General features: G+C 38.0%; 1 protein-coding gene across 3 annotated transcripts; it reads right to left on the bottom strand.

Moving 5' to 3' along the window:
• Nucleotides 1-6,798: 6,798 nt before the first annotated feature.
• LOC111194769 (uncharacterized) lies at nucleotides 6,799-11,705 on the bottom strand. 3 transcript variants are annotated; one of them, XR_007427952.1, is made up of 4 exons: nucleotides 11,411-11,705; nucleotides 9,277-9,328; nucleotides 8,346-8,504; nucleotides 6,799-7,807 (listed from the first exon to the last, which is right to left on the bottom strand). XR_007427952.1 is itself a non-coding variant. In XM_022679650.2 (3 exons), the coding sequence occupies exons 2-3, from the start codon at nucleotides 8,376-8,378 to the stop codon at nucleotides 7,475-7,477; spliced, it is 366 nt and encodes a 121-aa protein (XP_022535371.1). In that variant the 5' UTR covers nucleotides 8,379-8,504; nucleotides 9,277-10,368; the 3' UTR covers nucleotides 6,799-7,474. The 3 variants fall into 3 exon arrangements, 1 of the variants encoding a protein (XP_022535371.1); XR_007427951.1 differs by having other exon boundaries at nucleotides 9,277-9,331; nucleotides 11,411-11,644; XM_022679650.2 differs by lacking the exon at nucleotides 11,411-11,705 and having other exon boundaries at nucleotides 9,277-10,368.
• Between the last annotated feature and the right edge of the window lie 9,042 nt (nucleotides 11,706-20,747).

Raw genomic sequence — 20,747 nt, 5'->3', positions numbered from 1 at the left:
GACCAGTGAAGTTTGTGCTTTTCCCTCCAAACTGTAGGTTGCGCTGTTGAAACCAGCAGGTTTGGCTGATACAGAAGAAACACAAAAGCAGTCCTTATTCTCAGTTACAGCTGTTCCCTCGTTTTGTCTGCAGGAGAAAGAAAACAGGTTAGTAAAATACATCAACAGAGGATCTATTGTTTATTCCATTTGGAATCCTTCCACTTCCTGGTTTTGACGAGGCCCACCGGTTACATATACACAACCGCAGCTGTTGAGTTCAGGTGGGGAATAGTAAACTGCATGCACTCTGTGTTCATACAGGGTAAATCTGTGTTTTGTAATACACACCAACACCACCATGTTCTTTTTCTTGCAACTTAGCAAAGAGTTCCTCACTTTTGTCATATGAAACAGACCTTGGGCTGTTGCAGAATGAAAATCCACTTATTTGTAGATCATTTTCAGTATGACTTGACTGTATCCATGTTTCTGTCATGCAAATAATATCAGCTTCCATATACCTTTTGTCTTCCAGGTGACATGACAACCCTTGAACATTGTGCAGAAGTGCTTTACATGATAATGATGACCGATGTGTTTCTCTAAGTGGCTCCACAAATGCGGGCATAGTTTGCATGAAACTTTCTATATCAGGTTTTGCATAAATAGCTGTTTCCTTGAAATCTTCTATAATGAGACCTTCCAGAGAAGTCACACGACTTAATGCCACATATGCTTGTCCAGGTGCAAATATCTTTTTAAGTGACAAAACAGCTTTATCCACAGTTAGACCTTGTACTTTGTGAATAGTGCAAGCCCAAGATAATTTCAGGGGAAACTGTCGTCGTATGCCACCACTTCTTGTGACTCTCTCTTCTTCTGGTTCAATTGGTGTAGCCTTTTCCAGTCCTGGGTTTAAGGATGGCCGTTTTGCTCGTAAGGCTCTACCAGCTCTTTCATTGTCAAATGTCACATATACTTTTGATGGGAAATCTTCTCCAGGATTAAAATGTATATCACTAACTGTACCAAAAGCACCATTCACAAGTCCATCTGAAACATCAATGTTTTTAAGGAGCATGACTCTTGCATTAACTGCAATGTGAAGTGATCGTGAAAGACATGTCTTGCAAACATTGCTGTGGTGGCCCTTTACTTTTTGAAAGTGTCCAGTTTTCAGGTCTCTCTCATAATCTTGTGCTCGAATAACTATAGTATCTTTGCATGTCTTGTGAAGCATTTCTCTATTGTGGTCATCAACTTCATTATTTGTGGCATAAATATGCAAATTGGAAGTCATGTGTTCTTCACCAGTTTCACACTGTTTCAGCATACTTATATCTTTTTCCAGCAATGGATGAGACTTCTGTCGTTTCCTTAATCGATTGAGCAACTGTGCGAATTCCACATCTTTCTGTCTCATTATCTGACTCAACTCAGCCAAAGCAAAATGGTCTTGCCACAGATTCATTCCCACATGATCAGCATATAAAGCTTTACCCTTAACTGGATTGAGCTGATAAAAGTCTCCAACTGCGATGATAGAAACCTTTCCAAAAGGTGAATAATCTCCAGTTTGTTTGATCTGCCTCAGTCTGCCATGAACATATGCAAGGAGTTTGTGATCAACCATTGAAATTTCATCAATAATTAATATATCCAGGTTTCCCAACTTTGTTCTCAGAGAATTAATTTTCTCATCTCCCAGTGGTTGATATGGTAGCTTTACATCTGTACCAATAGCTAAAGAAGTATGTATTGTTGCAGCATTAATGTTATAAGCACTTACACCAGTTGGAGCTGTCAGTAACACACGTGAGTCATCAGGATTATTTGATAAGCGAGATAGGATACGATGTGCTTCATAATGTATTGCTTTAATCAGCATAGATTTCCCTACACCTCCAGGGCCTGATATAAACACATGAAAGGGTTCTGGAGTATCACCACGTGCCTTTTGTAAACACCAGTGTCGGATTTTATAAAATATCTGGGACTGTGTCTCATTCATTGAACGTAGTAGAGCCATGGCTTCTTCCTTTGGCATGTTATGAGAATTATCCTGTAATGAATAGATTTCCTTGGGAAAAAGGTCAGGTATGATGACAAAGTTGTGCCCACGCATCTTCCATTGGACCATGTGCATCTAGGTCTTCCTGAGCTTTGTCTATGGAGTCACTCTCTTTTTCAATCATGGCCATATTTGTGTCTACTGTGACTTTCACTGAGACATTATCAGAATATTTCACAGACCCAGTTTCATAAAACTCTTGATATGTCTGGAAAGTGGATGGTTTTAGTTGTGATTTGAGGCAAAAACAACTCTAAAATGCTTTCATGATATTTCTCTGGATTTTTTGTTGGTGAGAAACGGGCATATCGTATCACAGCAGCTTCTGTTCGTGACCTTTTCTTGGCAAATCCTGATCCTTTCAAAAGTTTGATGCTGTCACTGGATGAACGCTCCGATTTAGACAATATTCTATATTCTGATGCAAACCTTGCCAAACACATTTCTTCAAATTCCTTGCTTTTAGGTCTGTTCTTATATCTGTCAGAAATGCTGTACATCCAAATATTGTCACCGTCATCATCGCCGCACTGAGCTTTCCTCTGTATGACATTTAGTGGAAGACTCATTCTGATTGTGTCACCAGTTGGAACAAATTGCACTTTGCGAGATGCCTGTTTTAATTTCATATTCGTTTCATATTGTGTTTGCTAATTCTACTTCCATCGTCTTTGTGGATTTGCTAGCTTTTTCATTTTCATCATTATTGTCATTGTAGATCCATGCGGTTCTTGACTCACTTTCCAACTCGTGTTTTGGGTTTCCAAACCAAAGATTTATTTCTTTAAAAAATAATACACAAGAAACCTGAACAAAATGATTAAAATGCTTATAAACAGAAAACTAGGTACTTATATTCATGTTCCTTATTCCTAAATCCTGAAACTGCGGTCAGAAAAGGTGAGGCTCCTTCGGCTTTTTTCTGCTTGTCTTGTTTTTTCTCCTGCACGAGCCTAATTGTTAATGACCTTCAAAAAACACTGTAATTATCAGAATCTAACTCACTACTGCCACCTACAGGTGCCTAGTGGTAACACACATTTCTAATGCCATTACTGTTATACTAATACTGGCCCTTACACATCCGGCCCCTAATTGTCTTGTAAATAAACAAACAATTACAATAAACCATATAATTCCTTAACACTTAATAGCAGTAAACAATTTCTTATATAAACAGTTTTAAACAACCAAATATTGTACAATTATCCTTTTCCTTTCTTTCTCTTTTTTTTCAAAAAGGGAATTTCTCTATTAATGTCCAATATGTCTTCATAAACTGGAACAACATGGAGTCAGAGGTTCAAGCACATGACTCACCGTTGGAGATCAGTCTTTACCACTGTCTCATGCAACAAGCAATATGCTACATATCCGCTTCAAGTAAGAGACACAGCTTAGTGACTGGTCTCAGGAGAAGATTCACGCTGGTCTTCAGTCGGACTTGACGAACTCTCCCCTTAATGTCCTGGAGGGTCTCGATGACTCGACCCATGATCCAGGAACTTCTGGGAGCAGAATCATCAATCAGCAGCACAATGTCACCAACTGCAACATTACGCCTTGGGTGCAGCCACTTTTGCCTTGGTTGGGTGGTAGACCCCATGATGTGGGATGTACCACATCCTTGCTTCATCTTCCTTGTTGTCGAGCTCGTCTTTGTCACTGATGTCACTCATGAACTTGACGTAATCCTGACAGAACTGCTCATTTTTCATGAACTTCCTTCGCAGGTGCTCTGCCCTTTGCACAGCTATCTTGCAATTGTTCGGAAACTTGGCATCCACCGCTTTCAGGGGAAGACCAATGCTAAAGGCGTCCGTCTACCAATTGTACTGACTTAGACACCGAATCCATGAATCGTCTGTCTTCTACAGACATTTCCATTTTCTCTACATGCTGAACTTCAGGAAAGTCAAGCTTCATCTGATGGTGTATGAGATCATCAAGACATGCCACAGAAATTCTGTTCGCTGAAACTTCTGGCCATTCCTCTGCCTTCTCCTTATGGTTTTCCTTCTGCAGAGGGTCATTTACAACCCACCCAAGGACGGTTCTGATAGCATAAGGCCCATTACCTTCACTATTAACAACCTTCCATGGCTCCAAAGCCTAAGGCACATTGGTTCCTATTAATAATCCTACCTCAAACCAGCCTCAATCTCCTGGACATGGATTTCCTTCAGGTGTGGCCATTTATCCACATATTCTTGTCTAGGAATGCAGTCATCCTTGACAGGAATCTCCTTTTGTGAATACACTTGGGGAAGTGACACATAGGAATCACCTTCCAATCCACAAATCTCAAGTCCTGTGACAACATGTGTGCTAACAGGTCTTTCTTGTCCCATAGTGCGAAGTAAGATATTGGTCTTTCTTCCAGTCACATTGAGATCACGCATCAAGTCTTCAGATCAGAAACAAGCTGAACTGCCTGAATCTAAAAATGCGTAGGTCTGCACAACATGTGCTCCTTTCTCAGACTTAAATTTCACTGGCACTACAGCTAGGGCACATTTTGCATGTTATTTTCTGCTCACAAGTCTTGCTCAAATGCCCAGGTGACAGACAACCAAAGCATAAGCCTTTGGACTTCAGAAATTCCAGCCTCTCTTTATGAGGTTTCTGCACAATAGACTTGCAAGATGCCAACTTGTGTTCTTTCTGACAGTAATTACATTTATCACTGGAGTAACTCAAGTCCTTTGCCTTGCTTGTTGACTGTTTAGTGTCATTCATGGGTTCAGCACTGGTTACAAATGTGCTTTTACTTTTCTTTGGACCTTTGTGGGTGGCCAGATTTAGCTATGCCTTTGTCCTTTGAACTTGCAGGCTCTTGAATGTTGCCAAATAATGGATCAGTAGCTATTCTTGCCTGTCTCTCCACAAAGTACACCAAATCTTCAAACCTGGCTCTGACACCGGTCCTTTCTTGTATGTCACACGCAAATCCCCTCCATCTTTCTCTCAGCCTGAAAGGGAGTTTTGCAATTATTGCACGCATGTTAGTTTGACTATCCATTTCTTCTTTAAACTCCATTCCTTCAACTGTATTAAGACAGCTTGTGAGGAAAACAGCAAATTCTGTTATTGATTCTCTGTCTTCTGATTTTAAGGCAGGCCACTTCAAAGCCTTCTGCACATACGCCACAGTGATGGTGTATTCATTTCCGCAATGGTGGTGCATTAGCCTTTTGGCTTCTTTGTACCCTACGTCAGGATGCATATGCTGACAACTCTGTACCAGAACTTTGGGCTGACCGCTTGTGTACTGCTCCAGAAAGTATAAACGATCTTTACTACTGGAGGTTCTGTCTTCAATTCCATGCTCAAAGGCTTTAGTGAAAAATCTGTATTCAGTTGGGTCACCACTAAAAACAGGAATGTTTACTGATGGTAAGGATGACAACCTTTGCTGTTTCACCAGCAGCTCAGTGATATCATTCTGATGCTTCATAACATCAAGCAGATCTCTAATCTGCATGTTGTCACGTTGTCTTCCAGCAATATTAGCTCCACTATCAGCATGTGAGCATGGGGGAGATGAAACAATGCTGTGTGCGTTTTGCCTTCTACTCACATAGTAATGTGGTCTTAGCTGAGAAGAATGCCTTGCTGGTCGCTGTAGAGGAAAAGCCACATCATCTTCCACAACTTCAGAGAATGCCGCTTCAGCATGCAAATTCCTCACCTCAGGAGGCCTCACTTGTTCTTGCTCTTCCACATCGGACTCACGCAAACCAAGCACTTCAATTTTAGCATTCGCTGCATCAATAGCTGTTTGCAATTCTAGGATCTCTTTCTTTGCTTGCAACTTGGCCAATTCTGTCAATTTCTTGCTTTCGTTTCAATGCACTAGCCTGTGCAATCAAAGCTGCTCTCTCAGCCTCGTACTTACGCTTTGTAGATGAGGCAGTTGAAGACACAACTGAAGCTGCTCTGCTTGTGTGATAAACTGACCATTGAAGCACTATCTGCAGGGCTCACTTCAGCTTCATACTGTCTTGCTTCTTTAGCTTGCTCATCAGCTCTTTTTAACCATCTCTCAACATCTTTCACAAACCCATTAAGATGTTTGGTCCTAGGTTCATACCAGGTTTCCTGGTCTTTAATCATATCCTCGTCAGACATGCACTGTAAAAACAAAAAAGTTGAGAAAACTCAAAATTTCAAGGCAACTTACTGCACTCGATTTTTGAGTTTAGAACTCAACTCAAAATATTAAGTTTTTAAGAAAGTTGAGCCAACAAATTTTTTCTTGTTCAGATAATGAATTTTTCACATTTACATAAAATTCTAATTTTAAGTTTTACATACTTAATAACACAGGTTATTAAAAAGTTGACCCAGCTCATTATTTCTTGTTCAGATTATTCATTTTTCACATTTATATTAACTTCAAATTTTAAGTTTTATATACTGAGAGTTCCAGATTTGTAAAAAGTTGAGTCAACTTATACGAAAAAGTTGAGAAAACTCAAAATTTCAAGGCAAATTACTGCACTCGATTTTTGAGTTTAGATCTCAACTCAAAATTTTAAGTTTTTAAGAAAAGTTAAACCAACTAATTATTTCTTGTTTAAATTACTAATTTCACATTTATTTATACTTCAATAAAAAAAACAGTTTTACATACTAAGAGTTTCAGACTTTTTAAAAAGTTCTTCTCACACACACAAAGTTCTAGATACTAAGAATACCTAACTAAAGTTGGGTGTCCTTATTTAAGACAAATGACAAAACTGTTAAGTTAACATGTTTATTAACCCTTTCTGCAACAAGTAATTTCAAGTTGCAAGAATGTCCACCAAGCAGGCTGATAAAAACTCCTGACTTAACAATGCAAGGAACAAAGTGCTGCTGTATAGCATTTATAAAATATATAAAAATAAAATAAAAAAAAAAACAAACACAATAGCAAGATTTAGATTCACTACACAAGTTGTGCTTGTTTGCAAAAAGTGGGTGCCATTTCTGTACACTCTAAGCACATCACTGCCCAGCTCTTTCTGCCACATCCTTCTCTATAAAAAATGGATCTATTACTCTGCCTTAATCTTATAAAAATCTCTTTGAGATACAGCACCTAATCATTCAAAAAACATCTGCAGACTGCTGCTGTAGAACCGTGAGCTATGCTTTATGTAAGGCATAAAGGAAACAACTAAACCAACCCTTGGCAAGAAAACAGCTCTTTGGCTTTAGAACATTTTTGTAGCTCCTTTAATCCATTCAAATGGATATCAGCAATGTAAAGAATAAAACAAAAAGGTTGAAAACCCACTGGATAAAGCCCTGAACATTGGGGCCAATGCAGAAAAAAAAATTCCTTTACAACCTGTAAAGCCAAAAATGTCTTGACATTTCAGACAGACGGATTAGGCCAACCAGCAAAGTGTATGTAAAAGATCAGTTTCTAATTTAGAGAAGGAGCTTGGTTTGTAAGCTCCTGACACGCTGAGAGCAAGTAGGGGTCAATTCCATGAAGATGTGCTGAATAGTTTCAAAAGTATACATGTGTTCTTTTGGAAACTCCATGTTCAAGGAATAGAGCAGGCCGAAAAGGTAGGCAAAGGCAGTAGGAAGGTCTGGTACATCTGTGAGAACAATAGCCACTTCCAGCACAATGGCAATACTTGTGACAGTGGGCATCAAGGAAGGTGCATCATCATCATCATCATCATCATCATCATCAAGAACAGTGAGGACACCCATCTTGACACCTTTGGTCTGCTCAGCCTCTGGTTCGGTTACCTGAAGAAAAGCAGAAATACTGTTGTTGAATAACCACCCAAAAACATAAGACTAACAGTCTAACAATAACAATAATAATGATAACAAGATACAGTTTTAGAGAAAGAGGGGGGTGGGAGTCCTCACATGGTGGGGAAACACATCTATGTACACTTTACTGCCATAAGTGTTTGGAACCGGGGATTGATGATTTGTACAGGTGAGCAAAAACTTCTGTGTCCACAGGTGTGTAAAAGCAGCAGCTATACAAACTTTTACAAACATAAGTGAAAGAATTGGTCTATGCTCTCAGGAGAATCCACTCACAATTCCCCACTCTAAATTATTTTTAATTTCCCCTCGGGGATCAATAAAGTATCTATCTAGCTATCTCATCTATCTATCTAATGTGACTGAATGTGCTACCATACCATGAACAGCTATTTTTAAGCCTTTAGGCACTATTTAATTTAACTTCATCTACATAATCCATGGTATTTATTTTAGTTTGCCATTATTCTATCCAAAACCAAATACAGCATACAACAGATAAGAGTACCTCTTCATCAAGCTTTTCAAAGAGGGTGTCCATGTCTTGACAGAAGGATCCCTTTCTTGCACGGTACAGTTTAAGCAGTTGAGGAGAGTACTTATCCAAGGCTGCTCTAAAGGTCCCCAACAGATCCTAGGTTGTGACACGAAAGAACTCTTCACAAATCTGCAGAACATAAAACCAGCACAAATACAAAAACATTTAAATAATGAGATTTTACAAGTTTGTACCTTAATTTATAAACCCAGACAGTTTCCCTGACAAGGAATACTCCTTGATGACATGGAAAATGCTGTCTAAAACTAGGCTTAATCACTGGATGGAAAACTGACCCAATCAATAGGTAACAATTTAATCTACATTAGGGATGTCAAGATAGCAGATTACAAATATCAACATAACACAAATATCTGTAATATTACTTATTTTTCTATTCAAAATTGACAGTCAAAAAATAAAGTTCTTTTAAAGTCATAACATACATATTTAGAAGAAACCAATACTGTACCAAAAAACCCAAAAAATTAACTTCATGGAAAATCCTCAAATAAGGAAAGTTACATAAATAGCCTAGATATAATTAAGAAAACAAAACATTATTATAAAAACACTTGAATGTTGTCATCAAATAACGATGCAGTGCTTTCAGACCTCAAATAATGAAAATAACAATGCAAAGAAGTTCATATTAATTTAAAAACAACAATACTAATGTGTTAAGGGTTCAAAAACCAATATTTAGTGAAAAAAAATTGACTTTAAAATCACAGATTTCATATTTCATTCTGCAAATAAATGCTCTAAATGAAAATATTTAGGAGAAATATATATAAATAAAACTAAACACACAAAGTAATAGTACTATTATATTAAACAACACACATTAAAGGCCAAGTTAAAGATGAATTCTGAAGTCATGTACATCAACAGTACTTACCATTATCATCAATGCAACAAGCACGTCCTGGGGGACACAATCAACTTTCCTGCTACTGGGTATGCAGCCAGTGGGTGGTAATCATTCACGTGACATCACCAAGAGGGCAGAGGAGAGAGAAAGAGACAGACTTGGATCACTTTACTAGGATTATAATGGGATTAAAATTAAAGAAAGAGGGCTTGATTTTTGAAGGAGCACCTGTTTATTTTGGCTATTTATTAACCTCTTAAGCTCCAAGCCTATTTTTACCATTTTCCACCTGAAATAACATACTTAGATTTGAAGGCTTTTCATTCCAATATTAAATAATTCAGAGTCAATTCTGTGAATTAATATTACTTAAAAGCCTTTACACAATTAATTTAAGACACTTTAATTATTCAGTTGAACATATAGTAAAAAACGGAACATTTTCAGGCGCTTTTCAGATTTTCTATTTTATTTTCTTATTTTCAGACATATAAACTTTATAATAATAAAAACTACCACTTTTATAACTAATTTTGAAATAAACTCTGGGTTTTTGTGTGGTCTACTCTTGTACAAACTCCTATAGCACTTTGTTTTTAATAGCAGTATTTCCTCACAGTGGGAATTCTCTGAGAGACACAATCTGTAGCCGGCCAGGTCCCGCCCTCTCCCTTTCAGCTGGCAGAACTCGGACACCTGATTGGCTGACAGACCTCATTTGCGTACCTGCATGTACAGTAGGCTCTCCCCTGTCTGGCTCTATGCGGAAGCTCGCGGAGCGTCGAATAATACGGTTTTAATAAGGAGATAAATTTTAGATTAGTTTTTTTCTGCATCAGATTATTCCAAGTGCTGATAGGATATAACTGTGGATTACAGGAGACTGGATTGATGGATTCTCTTAAATTTGGACGCGTTTTGAAGGTAAGAGCTTCGCTGGTGGGTGTTGTGTGTGTGTGTCCTGATGTAACCCCGCAGCGGAAAACAAACAGTTTTTAACTGTACACACGCAGGGCGACGCGCTCTTTCAACTCTAATTCAGGAACCGTAACAGGAGCCAGACCGTTCGAATGGTGTATTCGATCAAATATGGACGTACGATAAACGCAAATATGCAATGTAATATCTTTATGAAACTAGGCACATTTCACCCTAAATGTTTATTTTCTGAAAGGAGATACTGCTAAATAGGCTAGATTCTAAGCTTTAAAATTGTATATTGGCTGTCTATATTGAGCATATAAGTGTTCATAACTATTCATAAACACAGCCAGATATTATATTTCATAAATTTCTGGCCCGCCGGCGGGCCAGGGCGTATTAAGAGGTTAAGTGGATTAACTTTATCAGAGTCTGGGGTGGCTGGATCATGAAGCTGCTGCTGTTTTCAGTAACGGAAGGTTCTGCCCTATCTATTCATATATGGTTTATGCTGGTGTGTGGAGGAATTCCTGAGTAATTAAACTGGGAAAACAAGGTGTCATTTTGGACGTTTAAAACGTCCATCGGGCAGAAGGATAAACCAAACAAAATGTGGTCGCCGTAGTCGGCTTTATTTTGGTGCATCTTACTAATGTTTAACGTTATACAGTAGAATTAAACAAATATAATATTACGACTCTTAAACCATCTCACAAATAAACAGACCCAGTAACGTAGCTACATGAGGGGGAAATGTACAGAGTGTAAGCTTCGCTCTAAACATAGTTAACTTAGCTATTTACTTACCACTGAATCACTGAATACATGGACTGTAGTGCTGCAACAATACTGTGCACTACCGTGCCGTCAGTCAGCCGGGTGCCCAGGCTTTCCCCCTGCAGGCTATGGGCCTTGTCTAATTTCGCTAGCTAGCTTGCTAACGGGCTAGCTAGCTTGCTAACGGGCTAGCTAGCTTGCTAACGGACTAGCTAGCTTGCTAACGGGCGTTAAAACGATGGGTCACCGGTGTAACCGCGTAGCGGTGTAATGTATGAGTAAACGTTAGCAAAACGTTTGTTGCTTAACAAGCGGTTACTTAGCTAGCTAGCTAACTGGCTAGGTTAGCTTAGCTGGTTGGCTGGTAACTTAAAACCCTGGCTAAAATATCCAAAGAAGAGTATATTGTACAAATTTAAGCATGCAATTATGACAAATGTACTATTTCAACCGAAAAACTCACCTTATGGACGATAAATCTCAGTTGAAGATCACCGAAGTGACTGCTTGCCGCAGACGAAGTCCATTTCAAGATGGCCGTAATCCATTTCCGGCAAAAATCGAAAATCCCGCCCCGTTCTCAACCAGGGAGTCAAAATGAGCATGCGCAGAGTAGTTGGCCTAGCCTTAACTAGGGTTCATCTACAATTTGTACATTTTGACAGTGCAGGATGTCAAGTCAGGTCAATTTTTAACAAGTAACACAATAAAATTACCTGAGCCAATTACTTTGATGTAGTTTACAGTGCAATTGAATATTTTTTGTTCAGCTTAACTAAAAATCATATTAAGGCGAACAATTTTAAGTTTTGTTTTTTACAGTGTGTATTCTTTTGCTGTTTTATTTAGTTTGCAAATGTCCACGTACACTCCTGTAAACTCAGTTGCCAATTTTCGGGAAACTGTACAAGCATTATTTTCAACTTCCATTAGGACATCAATATCCTTCATTATTCGATTGAGTTGTGCAAACTTGGATTTCCTATCTGCCAGTGTCATGCTAAGCTTTTGTTCAATTCCTTTAGCAGTCAGCTTTAATGTCCTCTTAGGACGAACAGCTTCATCACTTTGTTCATGCACTTTAAATCCTCAAATATTCCTCTTTTCCACAAACACAAATTGTCACTGAGTCACTGGCTAACTCCATTAGCAAAGCCAGACACATTTCTACCTTGTTCCTTCAACAAAAATCCAAACTTGAGGTCAGTACTTGCATATAGATGACTGAATCCACTCTTCAGCACATCCACAGGGTTTCTTCATCCACTTGGAGCTCTTTTCTGACTATTTATGTAGATCCATGCGGTTCTTGACTCACTTTCCAACTTGTGTTTTAGGTTTCCAAACCAAATATTTATTTCTTAAAAAATAATACACAAGAAACCTGAACAAAATGATTAAAATGCTTATAAACAGAAAACTAGGTACTTATATTCATGTTCCTTATTCCTAAATCCTGAAACTGCAGTCAGAAAAGGTGAGGCTCCTTCGGCTTTTTTCTGCTTGTCTTGTTTTTTCTCCTGCACGAGCCTAATTGTTAATGACCTTCAAAAAACCCTAATTATCAGAATCTAACTCACTACTGCCACCTACAGGTGCCTAGTGGTAACACACATTTCTAATGCCATTACTGTTATACTAATACTGGCCCTTACAGTCATTTTTATGTTCCTCAGTCTTACATCGTGTAATAAATGTTCTGTTACTTGGAGGACGTGGAAAGTTAAATCTGCATGTCGTTCCCTTTTTCTTGCATGTTTTTGAGTGTCTCTTGCTGTGCATCTGAACTTGTGACACTTCAATGTCATGCATTTCTTTGTCCTCATCTGAAGGCAATTCACATGTGACATACTGATCAATAACCTGACAGACACGGAGGTCATCATCTCTGTCTATCTGTGGAGCATCTTTTACTCAGAAAAGACAATGAGTGTGAGGTGAACCACGATTCTGGAACTCAACTCTCATGAAAAAATCTGTTATCTCTCCAATTGGTTTGGCTTCAGACATGATGACATCTTTTAGGAAACAGTGAAATCGATGGTCAAACATTCTAGCAGCAGTCACAGGGTTACTTTTCAGCAGGTGACATCTCTCTGACCAATCAAGCTCATCAGCTGATACATGTTTTCCTTCTTGTTTCAGGATTGTTTGCATGAGTTCTGGCCACCGGAGGTCAGCAGAGGAAAACGAAGCAAACCAGGTTGGAAGTCCTAGTTGTCTGACCATTGCAAACAAATCTTTCTGCACGCTTTGCCAGAACACTGGAGCACCTCTGATAGGTTTCAAGAATTTATAGCCTTCATCAAAATGTAAAATGCGACGTAAGGATTCTTCAGCCTTTCTGGTCTTGTCTCATGAAAAGTACCTGTGCCTTTAGAGAACAGAACTGGGAAGCATTTGGCCTCGTTTGACTCTTCAGTTAATAGCCTGACTGGATTATTTCCTTCTGCTGGTGCTACAGACATGATTCCATCAAAATCCTGATCCAGAACCTCTTGTGCTACATCAACAGGTTGTAAACAAGTATCCATAAACATGCCATGCTGTTGTCGGTCAAGAAGAGTTTCATCAATGTTCTCATCCTCATTGGTATGCTCAGTGTGTTCCTCATTACCAGCTTGTTCACTTTGGTCATCACAGTCATCTGCTCCTGCAGTGTTGCTCAGTGGATTAATCCAATCATTGTTGAATTTAACATCACTGTAGAATTTGTTATGGTTTTTGAGGTACATCAGTGCATTTTGAATTTTCTCTGGGTGGACAAATTCATACTTATAATGCCCCTTGTATGTCAACTTTCTTTTCAATTTCACACGGATCATGAAATCAGCATGTTCTGATCTTGGTAAAAGCTCAGCTGCATCAGCTACATTTGATGGCACACAGCTTATTGGGCCTACGACAGAGCTCTGTGATCCTTTTGGCAGCGGCACAATCTTCATGAATGGTATATGCATAGCAATCAAATGACATTCCAATGAATTTAATGTTTGCAATTCATGAGGAACTGGATCTAGTGACAGATTATTCACAACACTCTGTTCTGGCATTTTTGCATTACAAATCTTTCTGTGACAAGTATAACAAACCCAAAGAGAACCAGCTGGACCCGTTTTAATGGCACAATCTACATCACAGCTCTCATTGCAAATATGCAAATAATCCTTTCCGCTATACATGCAACTGCTGGATCTTTTTTCAAATATTCATGTTTTCGACATCGTATGACTTGGTGTTTGAACAGAGCTCTGTGACAAACCGCACACACGTATTCTGGACCTGTGCTTGTTTTGTTTTTGAACTGTGTAATTACATAATCAGTTTCTTTTCTTTTGTTTTTATGTATTTGTCTTCTTTCTATGTTTCTGTTTTTCACACCCTGGGCAAATGAGCTGTCTGCTTTGTATTTTAAAATGGAAATCTGCTTTACATGCTCTCTGTGCTCGTCATCTGTTCTATATTTCATAACACTGTTCGTTTTTACAATTTCTCTGTGTTCCTTGTCCGTATTGTATTTCATTACACTTGAATGTTTTTTATATTCTCTGTATTCCTGGTCTGTGGCATATTTACGTTTACTTGTTTTTTTAAGGTGATTCCTGTAAAAAGAAAAATCAAAGTTTCACTTTGGGCTTGCTTTTTCTCGATGAACTGCATAATAAACGACAAAACTAAAATCGAAATGCAAATAAAATAAAATAAAACAAATAAAATAAAATATAATAAAAAGTCAATAAATGAATAAATAAAAATATATAATAATAATAATAATATAAGCAGATACTGTTGCTGCTCTAGACATTTGGTATTATTAGTAGGCGCTGTAACTATTATGAACTTCTACTAGTTGTATAAATAATACTTCTGGTATGATACGGTGGTTGTAAGGATTTGTTCTTAATGCAGATGTAAATGATGACAATTCTAGCATTGGATAACAGGTGTGCCTTGCCAGGCAGGGGGCTGTATTCCCATAGATTAATGATTTGTTATTAATACAGATAGAAATAATTGACAAAAGATCGGGTTAATATATTGAGCGTTTCATGTTGAAAGTTGCGGGCTTTAAGAAGCGTGACTGGGACCATATGGAAAGCCTTCATTAGCGCGTGAGTGTTAGTTTAAAATAAATGAGTAGCTTAAAAGTGTGAACGGGGGTCCTTAGGTATAGTCGAAGGCGGACCGGGAGCGGTATCTCGCGGGTGGGCGGCGACCCACTGCTTGTGTGCATGGCTTATTCGTGTCTTATCTGGGGTACAAGAAAACAAATAAAAAGGGGTATACATAGCAGTATAAACTATAAGTTTAAGTGAAGTGAGTCTGTGGCCAATAAGTGTGAGAGAGTATGCGTGTGTATGTGTGCTTATTCCAGGGACTGAGTGTGTCTGACTTTGTGATTGTGTATGTGCGACTGACAGAGAGAAAAAGAAAAGGGTCTACGAGTGTCTGTTACAGGGATTAAAAGTGTACCTGTGAGTGTGAAAGTGTGCGTGTCCAGTTTTCCTGTGAGAGAAACAGAAAATGCGTATCTTGTGTGGCGGAGAGAAAGAATGTGTGTGTGGCAGTGAGTGAGAAAGTGTATGGCAGCGAATTAAAGAGTGTGTGTAAGACAGAGTGAGTGAAACAGAAGTGTGTGCGTATGTATTGGAGTGTGTGTTAAACTGTGTGTGAGCGGGGCTCCTGTGAGCAGTGTGATTGGTTGAGTGTACGAAATCTTGTGTGACAACGAAATAGGAATGGATGAGTCCCACTGCAGGGGAGGAGTCCAAGGTGAAGTAGGGAAATAGAGTAATACACAGTGAAAATGGGGGACAGAGGTGAACAGGGGGAAAAGGCTTTTGTATGGGTAGATAGATATATCTATATAAGAAAATATAAGGATAAAAAACCTAACTATACAAGGTAAAGATCTATCTGTAAACGGAGCAGTTTAGTAGATGTTGCTAATGGTCATAAATAATTAAATAATTAACAGAGTAAAGTAACTGATGTGACATAGAACTATAATATAATATAAATATGCATACGTTATAAGACAGTTCTAAAAAGAGAATGTGAAAATGTGAATACCCAATCATGAGTACAGTGTACTTTAATGTAAGCAAGGTTGGGGAAGTGTTAATATAAATAATTAAGTTGTTGAATAATGTCCGAGAGGTGTGTGACTGGATAGATAATTAGAGAATTTAGAGAGTTTAATACAGGGATTATGGAGACAGAGAGGATGAAAATAATTAGCTTAATTTTGGGTATTGGACTATATCTTGGGGGCGCTAACCTAACAGGGACATATGTCTAACTCTATATTCTATAAGCAAATCTAATAATGGAAATAATGAATGTGTGTGGCTGTGTGCGGAATCGTTTCCTATTGCAGAAATACTAAGCAATTTGGATTGGCCATTTTTGCAGTGCTTTGTAAAAACTTAGCAGTTTATTTTTCCCCATATAGTTCACTATTAACTACATTATATTATAATAATATTGTACAGAAGATGTATGCTGGAAATTCCAAAATATACTATGCCATGCAGCACTGTTGTATAAGCTGTACTCAGAGCAGGACGAATAAACATGGTTTATTATTTGATTTTTAAATGATCAGTTAAATAAATAGAAAATGCTACATAGTAAATAGTGAATGAATTACTGAGTGAGCCATTCCAAACACAGCTTTTTCTATCAGGTGATTTAGTTAATTATCTTACTATTCGTTTCTTATTCAGACTGATCTCAGTTCAGTACTAGCTGAATGAGACTTATATAAGACGGATGTAATATCTAATTTCTCTATGATCTCATGTATATCCGTCTATGCTAATATTTTGATTATCTTAAGAGCGATAGTAGATTTCAGAAACCAGTGAGGAAAGACCTTATTTTTATTTTTTTATTATTATTTTTAAAGGAAACGCAGTGTTGCATCTATTTCAAGCTACAGGGAATTGGGTATCTTTCTGATAAGGGGACATAATCAAATATATTAAAAAATTGAGCTTTCTATTTTGCTTTCAATATGCTTACTTTCTGCAATGAGGAACTTGCTTTACTTTCTTTCTGTATAGTATTAAATTAGACTAAAAAGAGATCTGGAAAACAGCATAAATTTAGTTTTCATGCTTATACAATGCCACCTATAAAACGAATGCATAATTTTCTGGCTGTAGCATGAACAAAATCAGCTAAGCAATATAAAATTGTTTCATCTGCATAGTGGTAAAGTTTGCAATCTGAGAAGCAGAGCCACCAATATAATTTATGTATATATTAAATAAAACTGGACCAAAACTTAACCTTGTGGTACACCTTTAAGGTACAGATGCCAAATCTGAATAATTATTCATTGACATGCACTGTTTTGGGTCTATTTCTGAGCAGTGGCATCAAAGCAAATAATTTAAGCTAAATTCAGTGGAAGAGAAAAGGTGATAATGATGGTAATAAATGAAATATGTATACAGTAATAATCTATAATAAACTATGGGTACTCGGTGCCTTGCACGGGCTTTCACGGTCAACACCAGAGTGTGAGTTTCTGACAGTGTGACATACCTGGGTGTGCGTTCCCTAACCATGCCCTGCAGGAACACTACAGCACTGAATGTAGATTAAACAGTGCTGCTACGCTGTGTGTGGTTCAGTGGGATAGGCTGGTTAGCCAAAGACGGGTAAGATCCCAACATACTACACAGGGACAACCTAAGACAGGCACAGTCTCGATCTGACCACCACATGCATTTTAACAGAAAACGGAGAAAACATTGTGGAGGGGACGCGCAGCCCAGGGGGAGAGTGAGTGGATGAATGAAGTGATGGGGTGTGGGTCAGTGGAGGCCTGGACGGGGCAGACCGGCCAAAATGGACAGTAAGAGGGTGAAGCAATTTTGCGTAAGTTCTCTGAAACAGAAATTCTGTTTCAGAAAAAGGGGGAGATGTGGATAGATGATCATTATTACCACCATTATTTGCCCAACAATTATTTTATACTTTTTATCTTTTTTAAACCTATTAACCTTTTTCATCCCTCACCACTATTACTAAAATTTTTTTGACCAATCATTATTTTATAGACGTAGAGCATTTTTTTAACTTTTAGCTTGTTTATCTTTTTAAAGTTTGGTTTTAAAACAACCTCTATGCAGATGAGCAATTACTTTCAGCAATATTGTAACAGTCTTAACTTTAAGACACACTCAATCCTAATTTAAAAAGAAGAAATAAGAAACTTAGAAATCACAAAATTGAACTTTCACTATTCAAAATGTGAGCCATTTTTGGAGCAAGGGAAACAGTAAGTGAGATTTGAAAAATTGTTTAAGGAAATAGATGTATTGTTGATAATTGTGAAAAGCAGTCTGCTTGGCATTGTATATGCATAAATACATATTGAACATATTGATCAGTAAATGAAAAGCATTGTTTGGATTTTATTTGCTAAAATAACGTGAACAAAGCAAAGCATAAAATTGTTTATTGATATTGCTAACATTATTGTCTGTAATGGAACGATTGATACAGAGAAAAATAATCACGTTCCACTTCTCCCAATTCTTAAAGCACTAAATAAAATCAACTAAATATAGAAATCAAGTCTTTATAAAATCTTGGGAACTGAATAAAGTCAGAATCATAATTTCTTAGTAAAATAGCACACTGCAGAAAATTAAAGTGGCAGGTAAAATAATATAGCCACAAACAGTAATTCTGAAGTCCAAGCAAAAGTAACCCAAGAAAGCCCAGTACATCAACATGGAACCATTCCTGAGACAGAAGCCACATTATGTGTAGTTAGTTTCAGTTTAAAACTTTGGGCCCTGAAATTCTATTATTAAAGTGGAGATGAAGGGGAGAATAGAGCAGCTGATCATTAAAACTTTGCATGGAGCTATATATAAAAAAAAAAAAAAAAAACATGATTTAGATGTATTTCCAAGTTTTTCTTATCTATTATCTATATAGTGTTACCAATACAATATGAGAAGCTTTCAGTGGTAGGCTTAACAGCAGGTGCATTTAAAGCAACAGCTTTGGGCTGTGAAGCAGTAAAATATGGTCTGTACAATGATGGAACTCCAGAGCTGGGTTGTTTTAGTGTCTGTTGCTGACCTTTACCTTTGGTAGTGTTTGTGAGAGTGGAAGTGTTTGAGTTTGTGAGTGTGTGCATGCACGAGAAATAGTGTGTGTCTAGTGGTAAACTGGGTGGTGAACATTAGTAGTGTTTGTAAGATCTAATTTGGATTAGTTAGAGCCAGAGGGAAGCAGTTACACTAAAAGGGAAAGGGATGTGAACAAAAGGAAGGTAAAAGCAAGTAATTAATGGTGATGATAATTAAATGTTGCAATTTACAATTGAAAATTCCTAAAAGTTAGGGATTTAAAGAAATGACTAAATGTTACGGATTAAACGCACATTTGACAGTAAAGATCATGATTGAGTATAACTGAAAATCAGGACAACTGAAGAAGGTAAGAAAACAAAAATTGGGCTGAAATCTGTGCACAGACAAAATTTAAATATGAAATAATTAACTTCCAAGGGGAAATTAGAGCTCAAGTTAAGTGTGATAAATGTATTTTAACCATGTATTTTAACTTGCAGGAAGGAGACACGGAGGACGCCTTAAAACACTTCCAAAATGAATAGAGAACCTTAAACATGATTATAATGAATACAAAAGTCTCGTTTCAGATCTGTTTACACAGGGGGAGAAGGAGAACGTGGTGCAAAGGTGGACCAGTCCAGACACAGAGTGAGGGTTCCTCCGCCATTACGCACGAAAGGGGAACGAGCATGGCTGGATTGAGCCTTTCCAGGTGACTGAGAGAACAACGTACGCAGATCAACTGATAGGCGAGGGTTCTACAGCTGTGCAACAACAGAGATCGCTTAGAGAGCCAGAGGGAGAGGTGAGAACAGCAGCTGAATCGTCTGACCCAGATGGAGGCCCGCAGCAGGAAGGAGGGGCAGCAGAGCCCCCGCAGCACGGGCCTGGCCTGGCCACAGCAGAGAAAAGATTTCTCAGAGCACAGCAGCAGCAGCACACAGCCTGGCTGTGACTGAGGAGAGGAATTGAGGGAGTGACTCATTCAGCAACGTTTCGATTGCGTCAAAGTACACTACATATAGAAACTCTAAAACACATCTCATTAAAAAAAACACAGTCTTATCACACACCAGCTCATACTTTTCATTCACTGATATTGCAGACATCAAGAGCCAGAATAAAGCTCTTCGTGCGTGGGGCTGAGGTAGTCTACCCTAACCCTACCCTCAGAACCCTGAAGCAAGAAGAAAGAAGAAACGAACAACACGCATTGCAACTTTAACATTTACACATATAGGGTTATAAACTGTGATTGGCTAAATTAGGGGGGGAACACATTATTTTTTCTTTACAGGTTGTACTGAACATTGCTTTCCTTTACAGGTGGCCGAAAGACTCTTGAAAAAACGAAATTGTAAAAAAAAATATATACACTCTGTAACCTTAACACTTACACATATAGAGCTATAGATAATAAGTTTACTAAACATTGGGAAACTTAGAGGGAAAACACATTTATGGTTTAATAATGGCTTGGTACGGAAAAAGGGAGTGGGACAGGTCAAAGTACGGAAACTATAACGGACCAGCATTTCCTCTGACTATTCCAATATGGCTCCAGATAATAGTAACAGTTGCCCTCATGGGTATAATGATAATAACACTGACCATTGTCTCAAAACAAGAACAACTAACAACGGTAGAGGGAACAATTGTAAACACATCAGTAACCGTACACCCGACAAACGCAAC

Source organism: Astyanax mexicanus, chromosome 21, assembly GCF_023375975.1.
Source record: "Astyanax mexicanus isolate ESR-SI-001 chromosome 21, AstMex3_surface, whole genome shotgun sequence".
Classification (NCBI taxonomy): Eukaryota; Metazoa; Chordata; class Actinopteri; order Characiformes; family Acestrorhamphidae; genus Astyanax; species Astyanax mexicanus.
This window is presented reverse-complemented; position numbering and strand designations above follow the sequence as displayed.

Coding starts and splice junctions, on each gene's coding strand:
- LOC111194769 (XM_022679650.2), bottom strand. CDS start 8,378: ATGGACACCCTCTTTGAAAAGCTTGATGAAGAG. Junction 7,808..8,345: donor TTGAAAAGCTTGATGAAGAG/GTACTCTTATCT, acceptor GCTTTTCTTCAG/GTAACCGAACCAGAGGCTGA.